A 20450-nucleotide genomic window follows, 5' to 3' on the forward strand; every position below is an offset into this window, starting at 1 on the left:
TAGCAGATCTTGCCTTTAATTAACTTAATTACAATGAGTGTCTTGGTGTAGTCTACCTGAAGTTTTTTTTGCTCTTCCATTGTTTAAGTGAGTTTTTCTTCTGGTAGTCCAGTTGTCTACCCACATTACCAAAGGTGTGCTGGTTAGGGTTACTGAAGATTACAAGATTTATCCAGAGGGAGTGTGCATAAGTGGGCACTGTGATGTATTGGCACCCTGTCGTGGGCTATCTGCTGAATTGCACCAAGTACTGACGGGAAAGGCAACAAGCATGCATATTCCCAACCAGAGAGAGTCCCAGATATGGATTAAGCCAAATATATGGACTTGTCTCTTGTCCGGTGTTTCCTGTCCATTTACTGCCACTGCAATCATAACTTGAGCTAACTGGGTTTGAAAAAGTTTTATCTCTCCTTGTATTATGTCTTATTAAAGAAAATGGAGGACTCTGTATTTTTATGAGTGAAACACATATATAACATATATATCTTTCATGTGAGTGGACCAGACATTATAAATATTCTAATGTATTTTAAAACATATTTAAAAATGTGAAATACGTGCATTCCACATCGAATAACCAGCAAACATAGTGGTTCCCTTGGAACAAAACTTAAAAGTGCTCTGAAGCTTAGAGGTTTGCCTATTCCTACATTGTAATAGATATAATGGAGTATTGTAAGTGTGTATCATAGAAGTTTGTTACATGATTTGATATGCTGGGTGATGTTAAACTTTTAGCTGAAAAAATATTCCTAAGGAGAAATAACAGGAGGTATTTATATTTTGTACTTTTTATACTATAAAGGATATAATATTATTTCCTGATGAAACATTGTGTTCAACTGAAATAATGGGGGCTATTTTAATCTTAAAATGTGTATGAGAGGTCCATCCATTTACCCATTTTCTTATACAACACTTTTAAAAATAACGGTCCCAAAGTTTTTCTTCAGAGGAAAGCCATCGGGGAACCATTTTTGGTTACTAAAGAACAATCCATTTGCAGGTTCCATAAAAAAAAATATTTATTTAGATTCTTAACAGGCTCCATGATAACTGAGCTGTGGACCACAAATGGGTTCCTGATTTTAAAAGGATTCATACTGTTTACCAGAAAACAGGGTAAGTTCATGTTTTCTTGATCTGTTGCATCCTACTAGGTAGCTGACTAAACATTAAACATTTCTGTTTTGTTTGCATATGAGGATCCTTTTTAAAGTCCAAAGAACCAATTTCATTTGCAGAGAACCCTTACCAGAGTGAACTGGTTCTTTGTCAAGCAAAGGTTCTAACCACACAAACCAGTAAAGTGCATTTTGAACAGTGCGCTCTCTCTAGTACAGGGTTTTATGGAGTTTTAAGGATGAAACCAACCTCAGAAAAGATGCCTGTCAATACACAGCAAATTTATACACAGAACATGTTCAGTGAAATTGGGCCAAATTTAGAGTCAGTTAACATGTATATCTAATGAATGCAGGAAAAATCTGGACTATCAGGAGAAAATGCATGCAGACACAAGTAGAACATGCAAATTCATTCTATACAGTAACTGGGCTCTGAAACAAATCTTCATCTCTAGAGTTCAGAGGCAGAATCATTAATGACTTCAGTACTGTGCAACCCAAAAGCGCAAAGCATTATTCTATATTCAGATTCTTAATAAGCTTATCTTCCTTGTAAAATTGTAAATGTTAGGTTTTAGGAATTTCTGTATCTATAGGATATATTGGAATTTTCAATCATTAACTTTATGAAACTTTTGGTATCAGCTCATGTGAAGGTCATGAGAACTGAGACTGCTGATTCAATATTTAACAATGAATTCTGGTATAGTTGAAGATGGAAATGTCAAGTTAATAGTAAATAAAGTTGCAATAATTATTAGAATTACAGATATTGCAGTTATATCAAAAAGAAAGGAAAGCCAAATGTTCAGTTGGCATTGAAATAGCAGGCCATTTAAATACGCCAACATTCTTAAACCTGCTTAATCTAATTCAGGGTCATGGGAGGCGAAAGACTTTGCTGGAGCACCAGTCCATGGCATAGCCCTCTCATGCATACATCTAAACTGGCACTAGCATTGAATATATGAAACGGGTATAAGTATAAGGAAAATGTTCAGCCTACACAAAGACAGTAATCAGGTGTGAGATTCAAACTTGGCACAATGGATCAACAGGGCAGCAGAGCTAATCTCATTGAGCTCATGCCTCTCTCCCATTTACATATATATATATAAAAAAACAATTTAAAGTAAATAAATAAACAAATAAATAAATATTTAAGGCAGACAGTAGTTGACTCTGTAGAATTTTTAGTTCCAGATTGCACTATTTTGACATGCTGTCATCTTATCTTATTAGTCACTTACTTTACATATAAGAATTTGGAATCAGTTTTCAATATCAGTGACATGTCTGCTTTTATATTATTGTTTGTATTTGAAATTACACTTATTATAGTCATTTTAGGATTGCATTAACTGAAAATAAAATTTGAAAAAGCCCAAGTTAGAACTGTGATTGTTCGGTATCCGAACAATGAAAGTTTAGTTAAGTGCTTGCCAGACTCATTTAACTGAGTCTTTTACTTTGTAGAATTCTCTCTCTCTTGCACTGAAATTACTCCATAAAAATTATGTTCTTTTTCATTTTTGTAACAATTGTTTACTGGAGACTCTGATTGGAGACTGAGTGATTCTAGTTGGAGACTGAGACATGCCACGTGAGAGGTTGGGCATCAACTAAAAAGTGGAAGTTTAGGGTATGGTTTGTATATAGGTGCAAAATTGGTTCAGACACAAGAAGCAGAGGGTTATGGTGGGCCGAACCTTGCCAGAATTGGGTGACATTAAGAGTGGTGTTCCACAGGGGTTGTTGTTAGGGTCACTGCTACTTTTATTCTCGTATATAAATGATTTTGATAGGAATATACAGTAAGTAACAAGCTTGTTAAGTCTGCAGATGATACCAAGTTAGGTGGATGTGCAGATAATCTAAAATCCATCCAATCATTACTTGGACAGCATACAGTCTTGGGCAGGTATGTGGCAAATGAAATTTAATGTAAGTAAATGTAAAGTATTACATGTAGGAAGTAAAAATGTTGGGTATGAATACACAATGGGAGGTGTGGAAATCAAAAGTACACCTAATGAGAAAGATTTAGGAGTCACAGTGGACTCAACACTATCAACTGCCAGACAGTGTTCAGAAGCCATGAAGAAGGCAAACAAAATGTTAGGTTACTACAGCATGATGTGTGGAGTACAAGTCCAAGAAGGATATGCTTTATAATTTTTTATTTATTATAATTTATTATAATTTTTTATTTATGCTTTATAACACACTGATGAGGTCTCATCTGGAGTATTGTGTGCAGTTTCAGTTTCCAGGCTATAAAACAGACATAGCACTGCAAATAAAGTCCAGAGAAGAGTGACTGGGTTGAGTCCAGAGCTGCAGGGGATGAGCTATGAGGAAAGATTAAAAGAGCTGAGCCTTTTCAGTTTAAGCAAAAGATTAATTAGAGGGGACATGATTGAAATGTTTCAAATTAAGAAGGGAATTAGTAGAGTGGATTGAGACTGTTACTTTAAAATGAGTTTATCAAGAACATGGAGACACAGTTGGAAACTTGTTAAGGGTAAATATTACAAAGTTTTTCTTTACACAGAGAATCATACACATATGGAATAAGCTACCAAGTAGTATAGTAGAAAATAGTACTTTAGAGACCTTCCAAACTAGTAGATAGGACTTGCAAGCTTTGTTGGGCTGAATGGCCTGTTCTCGTCTAGATTAATCTAATGTTTTAATGTTTTGGATCTCTCAGATTTTCAGAAAGGAAGGTAAGGAAGAATCCAGAGGTTTCCAGTTAAGCTCCACATGTGTTTAGCTAAATAAACTATGGTGATAGAGTGCTTCACTGTCAGTTGTGCAAATAGAAATTTTGTACTTTGTACACCTGACAATAATCTTTAACCTAGCTAAGCTACATTTTTTTCAATATGTAATTCATGTGGTTATTTTCGTTTTGGCCCCTTTAGCTACCATACTGTTTCAGACTTTATTATGCTGTCTATTAGCTCTTTCTATTAATCTACTTTTATAAATGTTATAAGTTATTGCTTCTTTTTTTAACAATTTAAGGTTCTTCACAGTGTTTATTTCTCTAGATTTTAATATGCATTTAAATGACCTTATACAGTACTGCATCTGTTGAATGTAGCATGATGCGTTACAGTCCCAGTGACTTTAATTTGAATTTTGGCTCATTCACAGTCTGTGCTGAAGTTACCCTTTCTACATTGTTAATGTAGATTCCTTTTAATACTCTGCTTTTTTTTTTTTTTGCACATCCCAAGACCATGCTGACAAGAGGCAGGTTTCACCTCCAGTACAGACTGCAATCTTTAAGGTATGGATTAAACCAAGTGCTGGAAATGTTCTGGAAGGCCTATATTGTGTAAGAACAACAACAACACAAAGACATAAAACATTTGGGACACCGTAGTAAACCCTGTATAATTGGCAGAGCAAAAAAAAACAATTGAAAATGAGAAAAATGTCTTTTCAGACAAAAGTCTCCATTTGACTGGCTCCAAGGTAGTGGAAGAACTGTTTTTTGCTCTGGAGGACAGGAAGAGTTGGATCTGGTGTTCCTAAAAGCATTCTATTGTATTACACAGTACATCCAAGTTTCTCTGTAATCATACAGGTTAAGTACATGGTAAATAGGGCATAATTAGGGACACCTACTCTAAAGTGATACCATTAAATTTATATGAGCCTTGAAGTTGTCTTCCAAGCGCACATGTGTGACATTTGACTCAGTTGCATCACAAAGTTGCTTCAAAATTTTTAGCCATATGCTCAAGGTGCAAACTCCCAATAATTTCTCATTTTAATGATGCTCTAATGGACTGGAAACTGTACAGGCCACTGGATTAACGTGAAGTTTCTGTGATGTTTATGAAACCACTTTGTGATAATGTTTGATTTGTGACATGGTGTTTTATCCTGCTAGGAAGTATCTATTTAAAATAGGGTACACTGTTGCCTTAAAGGGCTGCAGAAGGTCAACAATGTTGCTTTGGTACAATGTCTTCAAGATGTTCAGTGGATATTTGGAAGCCTAATGAGTACCCAAAACACATGCCACAATCACCACTGTTGACACAAGACAAGATGAGTCCATAACTCAAACTGTGCACGTCAAAGCAGAGCAGACGTTTCCAATCTTGAATTGTCCGGGTTTCATGTGCCCACTTTTATGTAGCCTCATTTGACTCCTTTTACCTCACAAGAGAAGCCCCTTCTGCACATTACTGTTGTGAAGAGATGTCATTTGATTATTTGTGGCCTTCCTGTTATGTCTGTCGAGTCTGACAGTCTCTGCTGGCTTCTCTTGTTATTGTTTGGTTTTGCTAATGATGTAACAAGGTAGTCTATTCCATACATTCCTTTAAGGCATATATTTTTATTCATCTACAATAAGTCAAGTTGTGAAAAAGCAATGAAACTGGAAGGATTTAAAACTATCATAATATCCCAGTAATAACATCTGACGAGATCTGTATCTCAGGGCAAGAAGGTTCACCTTCTTTAATTCTTACAAATTGGCAGTCATAGTCAATGGCAGTCATACTCAATCAAACACAATGATCAGTTATACTCAATTTGCTGACATATTTAATTGAATTTTAGATCTTAAATATTGCTGGAAGGTCATTTTCAATAATACTTCTCTTCCATGAATGTGATTGTTTTTCTTCCAGTGAGTTGTTTTGGGGAGAGGGGTGTATTTTTGTATTGCATTCTAAATTGTCTTGTTATATTATTCTTTGGGAATGGTGCTTAATAAAATAATAAAATGAGATTGATAAATTTATAGTGTCAGTATAGCAGCTAATGAGTATTATTGTCTCACATTTGGAAGGAACAGAGTTCAGTCCTCTACCTGATTGCTATCTCTAAGAGGTCTGCACATTTTATTTATGTCTGTGCAGATTGGATAATTTAGTTTTATAGCACATCTCAGGTATATCCAGGTTACATTAATCAACGATTCTAAAGTGGTCTTGCGTATCTAAGTGTGTTTTTGTGCTCAGGAATGGTTTGACCCCCTTTTCAGGGTTAGTTTCTGCTTTGTGACCAGGACTGCTGGTGTGGTCAACAGTTCCATGCAACTCTAATGAAAAAGCAGATACAGAAAATCAGTGATCCTCTGCTTAGAATAAAGTGGATTTAGAAAATGGATGGATGGTTAAATGAATGATGTATTAAATGCTGAAATCAGTTCAATCACTGCAGAGATTAACAATATTTGGGTGACTAAAAGCAAGGGTGTTTTTAGCTTGCAAATTAGTGAAGACCAAAATGTCACTTAGTTGGTAATCTACAGGGCCTTTAGAAAATATTCAGACCTCTTCACTTTTCTTATATTTTGTGATCTTGCAGGCTTATGCTAAAATCTTTTCTTTTGTTCCTTTATCAATCAACACATCATACCCCAAAATGACAAAGAGAGAACAGAATTTTAGGAATTTCATGAAGTTTATTAAAAATAAAAAACTTAAATATTACATATGCACAAGTACTATATTCAGGTCCCTTCCTATCACACTTGAAATTTGTCTCTGATGCATCCCATTCTGTTGACCATCATTGAGATATTTCTGCATTTTGTTTGGAGTCCACCTGTGGTCAATTGGATTGTTTGGACATGGTTAAGAAATGAACACACCTTTCTATGTAATGTCTCACTGGTGACAATGTGTATAAGAGAAAATAAACAACCTAATTCTCTCAGCATATTAAGGCACAGATCTGGGAAGAGCTTAAAAAAAATTATGTAGCACAGAAGGTTCCAAAAAGCACTGTCACCTTTATAATTCTTAAATTGAAGAAGTTTAAATATACCACAACTCTTCCTAGAACCTGCCACCCACCCAAACTGAGCAATCATGAGAGGAGGGCTATGGTAAGAGCTTTGACCAAGAACCTGATGGTCACTCTGCTCACTCAGACCTGCACTAGAGCAATCACCTAAGAACATTACAATGACCCTAAGCCAAAAGCAAAGACAACACTGTAGTAGCTTAGAGTCAACTCTGAAAGTTCCTGAGTAGCTCAGCACAAGCCCAGACCTGAACCCAACTGAACACTTCTGGAGAAACTTGAAAATTGTCGTCTATTGACAGTCTTCATCCAACCTGACTGGGCTTGAAGGGATCTGCAGAGAAGAACAGCAGAAAATGCCCAAATCCAGGTTTGCAAAGCTAGACAGGCTTTGCCTAAGAAGACTCTAGATTGTAATTGCTGCCAAAGGTGCTTCAATTGACTACTGTGTAAAGGGTCTGAATGCCTGTGTCCATGTGATGTTTAATTTTTGTTTATTATTAATACATTTCAGAAAAAATGTCCTGTTTTTTTGTCATTCTGCAGTATTGAGTGTTGCTTGATATGGGACAAATGTATTTAAATGATTTTAACATAAGGTGGCAACATAAATTTTAAAGGAGTCTGAATACTTTTTTGAAGGCGACATGTTTTCAGTTTTGGGCAAACGTAATATGAAGCTGATATGAAAATCGCAGGGCAGTTAATAGCACCATAGAAGGAGCTATGCAATACAGTTTAAGCAAAGAATAAAAATGCCAGTGCCTAAAATGATCATTAATTTAAGAGTGGAATGACTGAAGGGATAGATGGGAGGTACTGAAAATTCTCTGGAAGAATGTGAGAAGAGCAAACTTACGGAAACCATGCCACGTGCATAGAAGGCTGACACCATCTGGAGGCCGCATGAAGTAAAGCAACATAATGCGAAAATTTGATGGCCGCTTGAATTATCAAGGAAGGGCGACCCGTAGCTGACATTTCCTTATACTACACGTAATATTCTATTTGAATTCGTGCATATTTACAATTTAAAACAAGTATAACGTTACTGGTGTAACTATGATGGCTTCTCAATATAGTGTTGATCCGTTATAGAATATTTTTTGTTGTGCGGTTAAGTGTGTCATGTTCGCCATCTCTACAACTGATTTATGTCACGTAAAAATCCATCTGCTGCATTCCTGAGGCTGGCATCAGCGCGATCTGGAATTGAAAAACGCACGAGCATCGGTTACTCAGTCCTGTTTTTTCCGCTTTTTGCAATGGCAAAGAAAAGCAGCCACTGTATTTCGATTTCAGAGGAAAAACTGTTGGCATAATCCAGCACCTTCTGCTAGCCGGGACTTATTCCCGGTTTATGTAATTTTTAGAGCGAGCAGAACCAAGCGACTGCTGATGTAATCGGCGGCATTACACGAAAGTGAACAGAAGTACATGCGCGTAAACCAACCGCACAGCACAGAACCGCTACCTGCTGTATGCAAATTGTCAGATCGAATTTACAGCATTTAATTCCTACGAAAACACAAATAAAAATACGAAAAAGGCAATCAATTGAAAAAGAGACAGCGCGACAATGAAGGTAACAACCTATAATAAAGTTTAGGGGTTAATGTGTAATTATATTCTTCCACTCGGTGGCTCAATTAAAATACAAGTTAAATGACAAGTGAACTCACTGTTAATGTAACCTGATGATAAAAGTGTACTCATTATTTAAGTAAATATCTGATTTATATTTTTCCGTCTACTGACTGCTTACATTTAGAATTGAGACCATTCCGCTAGTGAATGCATTGAAATATGAATTGAACGTATTTCAAGAACGTATGTGGTCCTTATGAAGGCGCAGAAAAAAGTAATTACGTATATATGCAGTAATGCATCCACTGACGTTACTGTGCACGCGTTATAGATAGAATATTTTTGGAAATATGAATGCCCTTGAGATCAGTTTGTGGCTGATAAATATATATTTAACACCTTTAAGAAGACATCAGGTTTATGTACATTACAGTGGGCTCGAGTCTTTGATGCTTTCCGTAGTGGCCCTCCTAACAAGCATCACAATTTATAAAGAAAGGTCTGTAAGTTATTTGAAGCTTGGTTTTGGTCATTCGTTGGTGCATTCGCTGTCATCAGTGCAACGAATGTCACTTAAAATATGTGTTGTACAGTATACAGCATTTAAGATTCAAGGTGGTGAATACATATACTTTAACATTCCCTTCATTCGTTTATCGACTTTGATGCGGGCTTCATCAGTACAGGATCGGATGTGTGTAGACCCTATAGAATCAACGGACACCGTGGCAGGGAATGTTTATGCACAGTCGATTCCCTCAACCGCCCACTGTCAAAATAATGTGACGTCTTAGCTTAAACACTAGTTCAGGCACTCTAAAAGAGAAACTGAGACAGGTCTAAGCGTTACATAATCTATGCATTATGCATAATCAGTTTATTTTTTAATGCATACTGATGTTGTCTAGGATAAAAGAAAAAAAATGATATATACTGTATAAAACGGTGTGCGAAACTGGCAAATACAATGATTTTCTGAATAATATATAGAGAGTGAGTCAGAGAGAGTCTGCTTTTATCTTTATAGGAATACAAATTTAATAACATGGTAAATATTCATACCATGACTTTCAGAATGCATTATTATTGTGTTTTAAGTATTATTTGGTGCAATGTTCTCCCTGGGTGCATGAAGGCCCCCACTAAAATCCGATTACTTCTGCCATGTTAGCACCAGCTGGTGGGTAGGCGCGAGTCTACGTTGCAATATGCTGACATCCCCTCCTGCGCCGGCTCGTGCCTTCAGACCAGTGTAGCTGAAGGACGTGTGCCTTTGCTCAGAGATAAAGTAAATGCTTTATGATATGAAATGATAGAATGGATACGTAAATGATTTTTTTTTACTTCTTTATTACGAAAAATGTTCGCAAAATGATATACAATCAGATGTTATTTTGTAATTGTAAACGTACGACGGAAGAATTGCTACCATGGCATTTATTTACGTGAAAACACGCCTTTCTGCATGCAAACGGCTACTGTGTTAGAGCATTAAATGTACTGAGAGTGGCACACACGCACACGACAGCAGTGTACGCTCACGGGCCAGTGCCTGCCTCGGTTCTAAGGCCAAATTCCTTGCCTAGTTACAGGTTACTGAGGTGCCTTCACACTCCATAGCATGCCGGGCGGAGGAGCATTATGGGTCCCCTAATAGCACAGGACGCTCAGTACAATAGTTAGGTGCCATTACGCAACTGTATGTAACACATTTTTTCCTCTTCTTCTGAATTTAAACAGCCTTACATCACAATACCTAATGTTGGAATTATAGGAAGTTAATTAAATTGTAATTTTTACCATACAACTTTCTTTTTTTTTCTTCCCAAAGGAGCCGAGTATCAAACTTTTACAACATTTTCACCCCCTTTAAAAGTGTTTTTTCACTTTGTGCGTGAGTAAAGGTGAGTGATTAAAGACCAAAGCAAGAGTAATTGTCTTCAATTTTTGCAACATGCTGGGGTCGCGTAGCAGCGACAGGGGTTCAAGCATTGACTGTAATGTACAGATCATCTTGGCGGTGATCTCATCAGACCTGCCTCTACTGCAAAGAATCTTGGTGTCATTTTTGATTCCTCCCTTTCTTATTCCGCCCACATAAATCACATTAAGAAACTTTCTTACTTTCACCTCCGTAACATATCCCGTGTTCGCTCCTTCCTCTCCTTTTCTAATGCTGAGAAACTTGTCCATGCTTTTATCACATCGATTATTGTAATTCTCTAATGGCAGGTACCCCTTCTAATCTTATTTCACAGCTCCAGCTTATTCAAAACTCGACTGCAAGAGTCCTTACATGGACCAGCAGCAGTGAGCACATCACACCCATCCTGCTCCGCCTTCACTGGCCCCCGTGTCTTACAGACTTGAATATAAAATTCTACTAATAACCTACAAAGCCTTAAACGACCTTGCATCAAACTACATCAGTGACCTTCTCCATCATTATGTGATAACTCCATGAATTCTTTTAAAAAACAACTCAAAACTCATCAGTTCAGGAAGGCTTTCAGCTCTACCTGACTTTATTACCCTTCTATAAGTTTACCTCTATGTCAAGATGCTCATGTAGCCTGTGTGTGCGCGCTAGACCATCAATTATGTTTTCTGTTAGGCTTTTTCTCTGAATTTACTATCTTAATCTTCTTTATTTATTTATCTGGTTTAGTACAATGCTATGTACTGTATAAACTCTGTGAAGTGCCTTGAGCATGGGAAAGGCGCTATATAAATGAAACATATCATTATTTATTATTACTGTACCAGACTCTCACGGGCCAGTGTCACGCCATCCCCGTCATGAGCCCGAGGCCCACTCTGATTGACCAAGGACTTGTCGACACACGTCAATAGGCAATCTTTTGCTGCAGACCTTTGGCCTGCCTTCACTGGCCCGCCTTTACAGAGCAATAGTCTGCCCCCCAGGTATAGTGATGCAACATAGAGATTAACGAAAGAAACTCTTGCAAGTCGACTACGTGGTTTTCTTAGACTATATTTACTGTATGTTCTAGCCTGTTTTATTCGTTTAAACAATTAAAAAATAATTTGATCAGAGCTTTATTTTGTAATTGTTCTAGATTATAGGATTTTTAAATATGTTTCGGACTTTTTTTTCTTCTGTTTTAAAAGTATGTCGAAATCAAATTTAGTTTCGTAGACAGATTATACGTTGCAATGTCCTTACTGTCGCAACCTGACCGAAGCGTCACTGGAGCACATAGAGAAAAATATGGTAAACACGCAATTAATACTTTTAGTACAGGTAATCCTGTTTATGCTTTTCCAATGATGTAAAGAAATCGCACATTTTAATAACTTAACGCAATTATGCAACCTGGTTTAATGGAGTTTGCTTATAATTACCAAAATGAATACTGGTGTCTATTCTATTGTGAAATAATAGCATACCTCAATTTTAACTTTTAAAAATGTAGGGAGAAAATGTAAACTGCACTTTGCTATATTGTCATTGCTTTCTGTTGGATTTGTCTGTTTTTGTATTATATTTTTATATATCACAATTAACATCTTGTGCAAATATGAGGGGCTTTGCGAATACGAAGTGGTACTTGCATTAACCTCTGGGGGTGTCATTAAAAGCATCTGAACAATGCAGAAGTTTATTCTAGTATTAGTATTGTTTTAAAATAAAATCATAAACAACATTAATGCAAAATCTATGTACACTTAATGGCTTACCTTCTGTCACCACTTCTTGAATAATCCACTGTACTAATTCCTTTCACAATTTAAAAGGGAACAGTTAACCATATGACCTCATACACCCCTTCAGTCTTTCCTCATACTGTAGGTCATAGCTTCTACCTGGAATCAGCCAAGTCAATGTTCTCTGAAGGTCCTATTAACGGTGCTATGTGTTTTTCTTTGCTTGGACTCCAAAACTGTACACATAACTCCAGAAGAGGTACAAACCACATCTGATTTGTACATTAAATCCCTTCTCTGTGACTTTTTCACAATGCCAAGATATAGATACAAGTGAGTACACTGACTCTGACTCATTAGGTGTAATGTAAAGATTCAGACCTCCCATTGAACATTCAAATTTATTATTTTTACATTAGATAACTTTCACTTATACTTTATCTTAAGATGTTGCTTTTACCTTAGAAACAAATTCTAAAAATCAACATAAATTGTTTTGTAGGCTCATCCATGATGATTTGCTTTTGTTGCTTTCTAATGTAGAGAAAAGCCAAGCAAAATGACACCTTTTATTGGCTAACTAAAAAGATTACAATATGCAAGCTTTCGAGGCAACTTAGGCCCCTTCTTCAGGCAAGATGTAATCTTGCGTTCTAATGGAATTGAAGAATATTAGTGACACTCAACCTTCTCCATCTTATCCCATGTTGACTGTTCACTAAAACTGTTGTTCTTAATATGTGATGCTCAATCTATTCCTTAGAAATGACTTTCATTAATTTACTAACGCTGCATGTTAGGTTTTAGTTTTCATTTTTGAATTAGTGAAATTAAAAACACTGTGAAATATATTATATTATGGTCACTTGAGCACAGTGGTTCAGTACTCTTTACACCCTGAATTATATCCTAGTTATTACAAAATACGAAATCTAGACAGACTGTCCTCCTTGTCAAAAAGGAGTTACTGATTATGTCTGAAAATTCCTGCAGATGTACTTCTCTTTTTTTAAGTTTAACAGACTTCCAAGATTATAGCATTCCCCCCTAAGCTTGCCATTTTTGTACTATTAAAAAGATTCACATTGAAATTACTGTCTCCATTTGGAGGATGTATATATAACAGTCTCAGTACTGAGCCCCTATCCTTAATGCTTTCTAATCAGATATAAACAAATTCAGCAAGCAGTGGCTTGAGGAAGACTTCAAAATAAATGGTAACTCTCTTTCCTAAATAATGTGTAATTGTCAATGTTATACTCATCTCCATCTTTACTATTGAGCCTGGTTTTAGTTCTTGCTATAATTTCATAATTATGCTTGGGTACACTGAACTCCAACTTGCTTGTTTTATTTTTGATACTTCCAGCATTTAAGCAAGCAATTTTCGACGACTTACTTATTTTATTTTAGCATGTTAACCTTGATCTAGAAATGAAGTTACTATGCGTATGTGTTATTCCACCACTGTTCATCCCTTTATGTGAAATTCTAAACGTAACCTGTCATAGACTCTCTGGTCTCCAATCCTTGTCTAAGCAACTCATATGCTTCTTCATTATATTGGTACCCCTTTAATGAAATATATGCCATCACAGCTGAACAAGTGTCATCTTTTCCTGAAAGAATCCCAGTGTCCCTAACCTATACCTTTCTATCCTACTCCAAAACTTGAGCCATGCGCTAAATTTTTTAATGTCTTCAGTCTTACCTGGATAGCTGTCAGGCACAGGAAGAACTTCAGAGAAGTCGACCTTGTCAATTCTGTACCTCCACTTGGCATGTAACATTTTGACTGCAGAACTGATAGCCAACCTTTATTTATGTTATTTGTTCCAACATGGACAATGACATCTAGATTTATCCCCACTCTGTCCAATGGCCTAGGCACCCTTCCAGGGAATTCCCCGACCTGTGGACCCATAGGACAATACACCATACAACAGTGGCTGCTCCCAGAGCAAACCTGCATTTCAGTACCTCTACAGACTAAGTCCACCACATACCTACCTAACACCTCAGAGTTTTTAAAGTCTCAGTCCAGTTCTGCAACATCCTCAAAAAGGTCTCCAATTCTGGGGTTGATGCATTAGATCAGAATGCATCCTTTACTTGTGCCTACGTCTGACTGTGACCCCTAGCTCTACCTCAAATCAAGAAGGACCGACTCATCCAGGCCACCCTACAAAAACTCCAACATCAAACAGAACTTATTGGCCTTATAATCAAAATTGCTATTAGTAAATTTATCAACTCTTTTTTATTAAAAAATAAATATTGATTTAAATTAACCATAGCATACCTGTAATATTCTTCTGCCTTGACTGCTTGTGTCTTTATTTATAGTTTACTTTCTCTTCGTCTCGATTGCCTACCTAGATGACTGTTTTCCTAACACAAGGCCTCTTTTTAGCTTTTTAGTTTCACACCCAGTGCTTCCAAATACACTGTATTAAAATAATATGCTTCTCTTTATGAATGAATTCTTCTGCTCTCAGTCTTATAGCCTTTACATATAACCGCTGTGTAGTGCTTTATCTAAAAATTATTTTTTATGAAGAACTGTTTTACCTTGGTAACTCAATGGGATTTGAGGCATTCTGGTAAAGTCTACAATAAAGAGGTCAAAAGGGAAAAGCAGAGTCACCTAGCACTCTATCTAAACAAAACATGGCCTTTTCAATTAACACCTCAGAAATGTAGTGGAACTCAGCCATACATAGAATATTATCTTTATATGTGCACCTGGCATTGCTTATAATTCAAACATTGCAAACATTGCGTATTAAGGTGTAACGTTGTTTAAATTCAGAAGAAGAAGAAATAATAAAATGTGAAATGTGCACTTGTGTAATGGCTCCTAACAACTGTAATGAGCATCCTGTGTGATTAGGGGACCCATTCTGCTCCTGGCAGGAGAAACACTTGGACTGGATACTAACTTTCCACATGGTGATCTCTCTCTCGCCCTCTCACACAGCACGCATATACACGGACACAGATGAAGGACAATTTAGCATCAACAAATCCACCTAACCAGCATGTCTTTGATGTCTTTGGACTGTGAGAGGAATCTAGAGCACCTGGAGGAAACCCATGCAGACACAGAGAGAACATCCAAACTCCATGCAGGGAGGGTCCAAGACATAAAGCCTGGTCTCCTTGTTGTACAGCAGCAGCACTACCACCTTAATTAATTACTGCTACTGAAAATTAAAAGAAGGAATGATTATAATGCTTTGATGTCATTATTCTTATATTACTAAAATTTTAATCCTATGATTTTTAAATGATAGACACAATGGAAATTTGTTTAACTATATTGTTTATCTTTCAAGACAGTAGTCTACAAAGAGGGCCATTGTGGCTGCACATTTTCTAACTCCTAAGAAACCAGTCCTTGCCAAAGCCTGATCTTATTCTGTTTTATGGTATGAGTTTTCATTTTGCCATGTCCGGTCATTCTTATATTGCAGATTATTTTTCCTTTCCAAGGATAGCATCCAAATTATGTGTGACCTGAAGTAGATGTATAATTCTTAGTCATTCACTTTCATCTCTTTAGTTTCTTGTGAAAAATTGTATGAAACCAGATAGTTCACAATGAAGGCTGTCTCCTTTGTCCTTTGCATCTTACTGCTAATAAGGAGCAATTTAAACAGTAAAAGCAACTGTTTATCATTAAACTAATCAGTTAAAGGTGGGAACTCTCAACATGTGAGACAGCTAAAACGAAGCTTAAAAATGTTGGTTGAGATGTAAGTGCTTTAACAGTAATAACTAAATGCTAATTTAGAAATTGGGTTGAACAAAACCTGCAGCCATTGTGATCCTCTAGGACGGACTTAATGGAATGGTGTCATAAGGATTAAACACAAAACTGTTTTAATAATTAGAAGGAATCATTCAGGTCAGACATACTGTAAGGCTATGCTGTCAAAAATGTATAAAATTATGTCTTCCGTATCATATATCATTATGTCATTAGCCATATTGTGTTTGTCTTTTTTGCATTGTTTTAACTGTAGTGTAATTGTAAATTTGGATATCACTTCAAATTGTTAATGAGGAGGGTGATGTTATATAAAATAGTTTAAATTATGAAAAAATATAATGTTGATGCCAGTGTTGGCGGGCAGCTCTGTAGCAATGCTTGCTCTTTGATCCAGTAACCTGCATTTCCATTCCTGGCCTGACCTCCCGTTTCTCTGAAGTTTGCTCAGCCCCCAGTATTTGTATGATGTTTTGGCAGAGGCTCTTGCTTTCGATCTCATACTAAAGGACAAGCTGCTAGGTTGATTGGAAGCTTTAAATGAATCTGGCATAGATGTATGTGTGTCAGAAAATTTGTTAAGGACTGTCATCCCTTCCAGGGTTAATCACTGTTTTATGTTTCTTGCTATTGGGGAATCTCCAGATTCATGAAACTCTGAAGTGGAGTAAACAATTTCAAAATAAGTTTGGATAGAAGGGCAGTGCTAGTGAATGACCCCAATACAGCCAGCGTGGTGTAGTAGTTAAGGCATTGGACTTTAAACACTAAAGTTGTGGGTTCAAGTCTTGCTACTGACATTGTGAGAACACGCGCAAGTCATATGATCTGCCTTCGCTACAATTGGAAAACCACAAGAAATGTGACCAATTATACCATAAATGCTCCAAGTAACCTTGGATAAAGGCAATAGCCAAATTCCTTATGCCAATTGATTTGTGAGAATTAGCCATTATTTATTCAGGCAGGATAGGCTCCACCTCCCACGGCACTGAACTAGTTTAAGCATAATACTGTAGATTAAAATAGAGGGTAGATAGATGAATGAATATTGGCAGTAAAGTGTCATTTTAGAACCAGTATTTTTAACGAGTTCATCCATTCACTTTCGCTTATCCAGGGCAGGGTATTTTAAGGTTAAATAAATAAATAAATTAGTAAATTATGCACAAGATATAGTACACAGATTACTTCTTCTGTACTTAAGCGTTTCACTTTTTGCTGGCTGGCTTGATCCAGAGACGTGGGATTCATTTCTAACCAATCCCTTCTGTCTTTAAAAATTTTGCACGTTCAGTTAAAGCACGAAGAAGATCAAATGAGATCAAATGAATATAAATACATAACATTATATATTATACAGTTTTCATTTTGTTAGCATAATGTAGTCCAGATTATTCAGTCTGCAAACGTTTTCAATTATTGGTTAGTTTAAAGCCTAGAAAATATTGATGCCAGGATATTCTACAGTATTTTCAGAAAGACGTGTCAAGCAGCCAAATATGCAGGTAGCTGTCGTAATTTTTAGAATAAAACACATTTCTGTGAAGGTCCCATATGCAGATCTATCTAATGCATATGCAGAGTATAACATAACATAAACACTACGCACAGCATCATATTTGCTTAATTTAGTGCCGTCCTTTGTTTATTGTTGGTCATTGCGGGTGTGTGCTCTCGATTTGCATTTGGGTGATTATTTTTCCCTTCCCATATAAAGCCCTTTAATCCCGTGCAGGCTGTCGGACTCCCAGCTTGCGCTGCATATTCATCATGGCGAGTCCGAGAGCTGTTTGCGCATCAGCGGCCGCCGCTACATCAGACAAGGTAAAAGAAATTACTAGAATGAACTGCGACAATAGGCATTTTACAACCTGTTTTAAGCAACGCATTTCCTGGCGGCTTTTTCATGTTGATAAAGTAATGTAACATGCGTGTAAGTAAACCCAGCTAACTGCACCGGCACAGGACCTAAGTCGTGTTCTGTCACACTGGGCGAATAAACGTCGCCGTTGTCACATTCTTTCTCCGCGCCGCTTGCCTCTGATGATTTAAAGTCTGTTGCGATTTCAGCCTGCTTTCCTGTACTCTCATGACAGGCTGACTGTACCGAAATGCTTGTTTTTAGCTGAGATCTAAACTACACGTCACATTTTGTGACTAAACACAAATACACTAGAAAGCAGCTCAAGTTTTGCTGAGCTTTACAGGGGCGTAAAATGACCCGTTCATTTCTTTAAAGTTGCTGCAAATAGGGCTACAGATGGTGAAGAGAGTATCAGTTGCAAATGCTGTATAGTATACATTACACTTGACAACGGATTCCGTGTCCGCTTCAACATATCCCAGAGTGAGCTGATCAAGCAAAAAAACATATTATATACTCTGACTAGTGAGGGTTAATGCAAAGAATAATTTACATGCCATTACAGGTATTTTGAATTCCCATTTTTTACGCATACAAGAAAAGTCTGACTTACATTTAAAACCACGTTTAACATTTAAAGCTGATAGCACATTTTTTGCCTTGAAAACTTCCATTATTATCTAGTTTTCTAATCTCAAATTTGTTTATATGCTTACAACACTTAAAAATGGCAACTTTTAAAAATCATTTATAAATGTACTAGCAAAATACCCGTGCTTCGCAGCGGAGAAGTAGTGTGTTAAAGAAGTAACGAAAAAGAAAAGTAAACATTTTAATAGTAACGTAACATGATTGATAATGTAATTGTGTTGTCATTGTCATGAGTGTTGCTGACATATATATACATATATATATGTATGTATATATATATATATATATATACACACACACACATAAACATATATATACATATATATACATATACATATCTACATATATACTGTATATACACATATATATATATACAAATCTACATATATATATCTACATATATATATTAGGGGTGGGACTCGATTAAAAAAATTAATCTAATTAATTAGAGGCTGTGTAATAATTAATCTTGATTAATTGTATGTAATCACACATGAAAATTTGCCTCAAATCGCAAATTTTTTTTTAAATTTAAAAGGGTTTTAGTGGGCGACAGAATCAAATAATAAACATGTACATGAATATTGTAAACTCAAGCTCTTTTAATTTCTGAAAAAAAAAATGCTTTTAAACTGCATTTCAATTCAAAACAGAAACAAAAATATCATCCCTGGCTAAAATTGGGCAGACTTAAAAATAAAGTGGTATTTTAAGTACTTTAAGTATATTTTCAGAATGGTATTGTCTTTAAATAATAATAACCAAAATTTCAACATAAAGTGCAGTTTTTCTTCTTAAAAAAATAAGTCAGAAACATAAAAGGTAATTTGACCAGCTTACTCTTTAAACTCTGAGTAACATTAGCCAAAATTATTTTGTACATTAGGCTAAAACAGTGTGATCATTGAACATTTTGTAATTAGATGTATTTAGAATTACTAACGGCCACGGAAGTCCAATGATCCCCAGTAAGAACCACAAAGTCCGCTTTCTGTAATGCATCTAATTTTGCTTGCACCCTGACCATCTCATCTTCCTCTGCATAAGCACAGTCCTTCACCCGTGAATATTTAGCAGCAGTGTTTCTTTTGGATTGCCACTGACGGACGGCCTTATATGGGCAGGCACTAAATTACGTGGGAGGTGTAACTCCGCCTCCCACGGGCATCGAGCAGAAGTCTATTATAGTACTGTATATGGACAAAAAAATAGGTTCCAGTTCTGACCATTACGCGTAGAATTTCGAAATGAATCCTGCTCAACTTTTGTAAGTAAGCTGTAAGGAATGAGCCTGCCAAATTTCAGCCTTCTACCTACACGGGAAGTTGGAGAATTAGTGATGAGTCAGTGAGTCAGTGAGTGAGTAAGTGAGTGAGTCAGTGAGGGCTTTGCCTTTTATTAGTATAGATTAAGAAAGAATGCTAATTGAATGTTAATTACACACTAACCGTAAGTTTTGTTTCTTGAGCTTTCGTGGGATGCTCGAAGATGATACATTATTCAGCAAACAATAAGTGTCATAAATCTAAAAGAACAGTGCATAGTTATGTATAGGTTTAGGAATTATTGCCTTCAACTGCACACAGAATTCATATTGAAACTGTCAAGGTGTATGTACAAATCATATTTTCCCAAATGTGCTCTGTGTGTGAATATTTTAAAACATTAGAACAATTATGACCAGAACTGATTATTCAGTCGAACATGGCTCATCCATCTCTGTTCACCAAACTCTTTTAAAAAAAATCAAATCAAGTTACGAAGGACCCTGAAGAATACCACATTAATTCATACTTTATTCTATGTGTCTCTATTCAAAGAAAATTGGTGAGATTTTTGTGCAATTTATTTATCCTTCAGTAGCATCCTCAATTGTTACTGTGTCTCTTTGGAGAATCCTGGGTATCTCTGGTTTGACTTTGTGTCAATTATTCTTTATGTTAACCCTCACTAGTCACAGCATATAATATGTTTTTTTGCTTGGTCAGCTCCT

General features: G+C 36.3%; 1 protein-coding gene across 3 annotated transcripts in view; it reads left to right on the forward strand.

The window, feature by feature from the left end:
- The first annotated feature begins 8148 nt into the window (after positions 1-8148).
- The window catches only part of bcat1 (branched chain amino-acid transaminase 1, cytosolic), a 154887-nt gene continuing 142585 nt past the window's right edge, over positions 8149-20450 (forward strand). Inside the window, exon 1 of one of the 3 annotated variants that reach the window (XM_039761578.1) lies at positions 8149-8496. In XM_039761578.1, coding sequence (XP_039617512.1) covers positions 8491-8496 — 6 coding nt within the window. In that variant the 5' untranslated portion in view covers positions 8149-8490. Of the gene's footprint in view, positions 8497-10377; positions 10403-17684; positions 17767-20450 lie in introns of those variants that run through there. The other 2 variants (XM_039761579.1, XM_039761577.1) reach the window with 2 other exon arrangements.

This window comes from Polypterus senegalus, chromosome 8 (genome assembly GCF_016835505.1).
Source record: "Polypterus senegalus isolate Bchr_013 chromosome 8, ASM1683550v1, whole genome shotgun sequence".
Classification (NCBI taxonomy): domain Eukaryota; kingdom Metazoa; phylum Chordata; class Cladistia; order Polypteriformes; family Polypteridae; genus Polypterus; species Polypterus senegalus.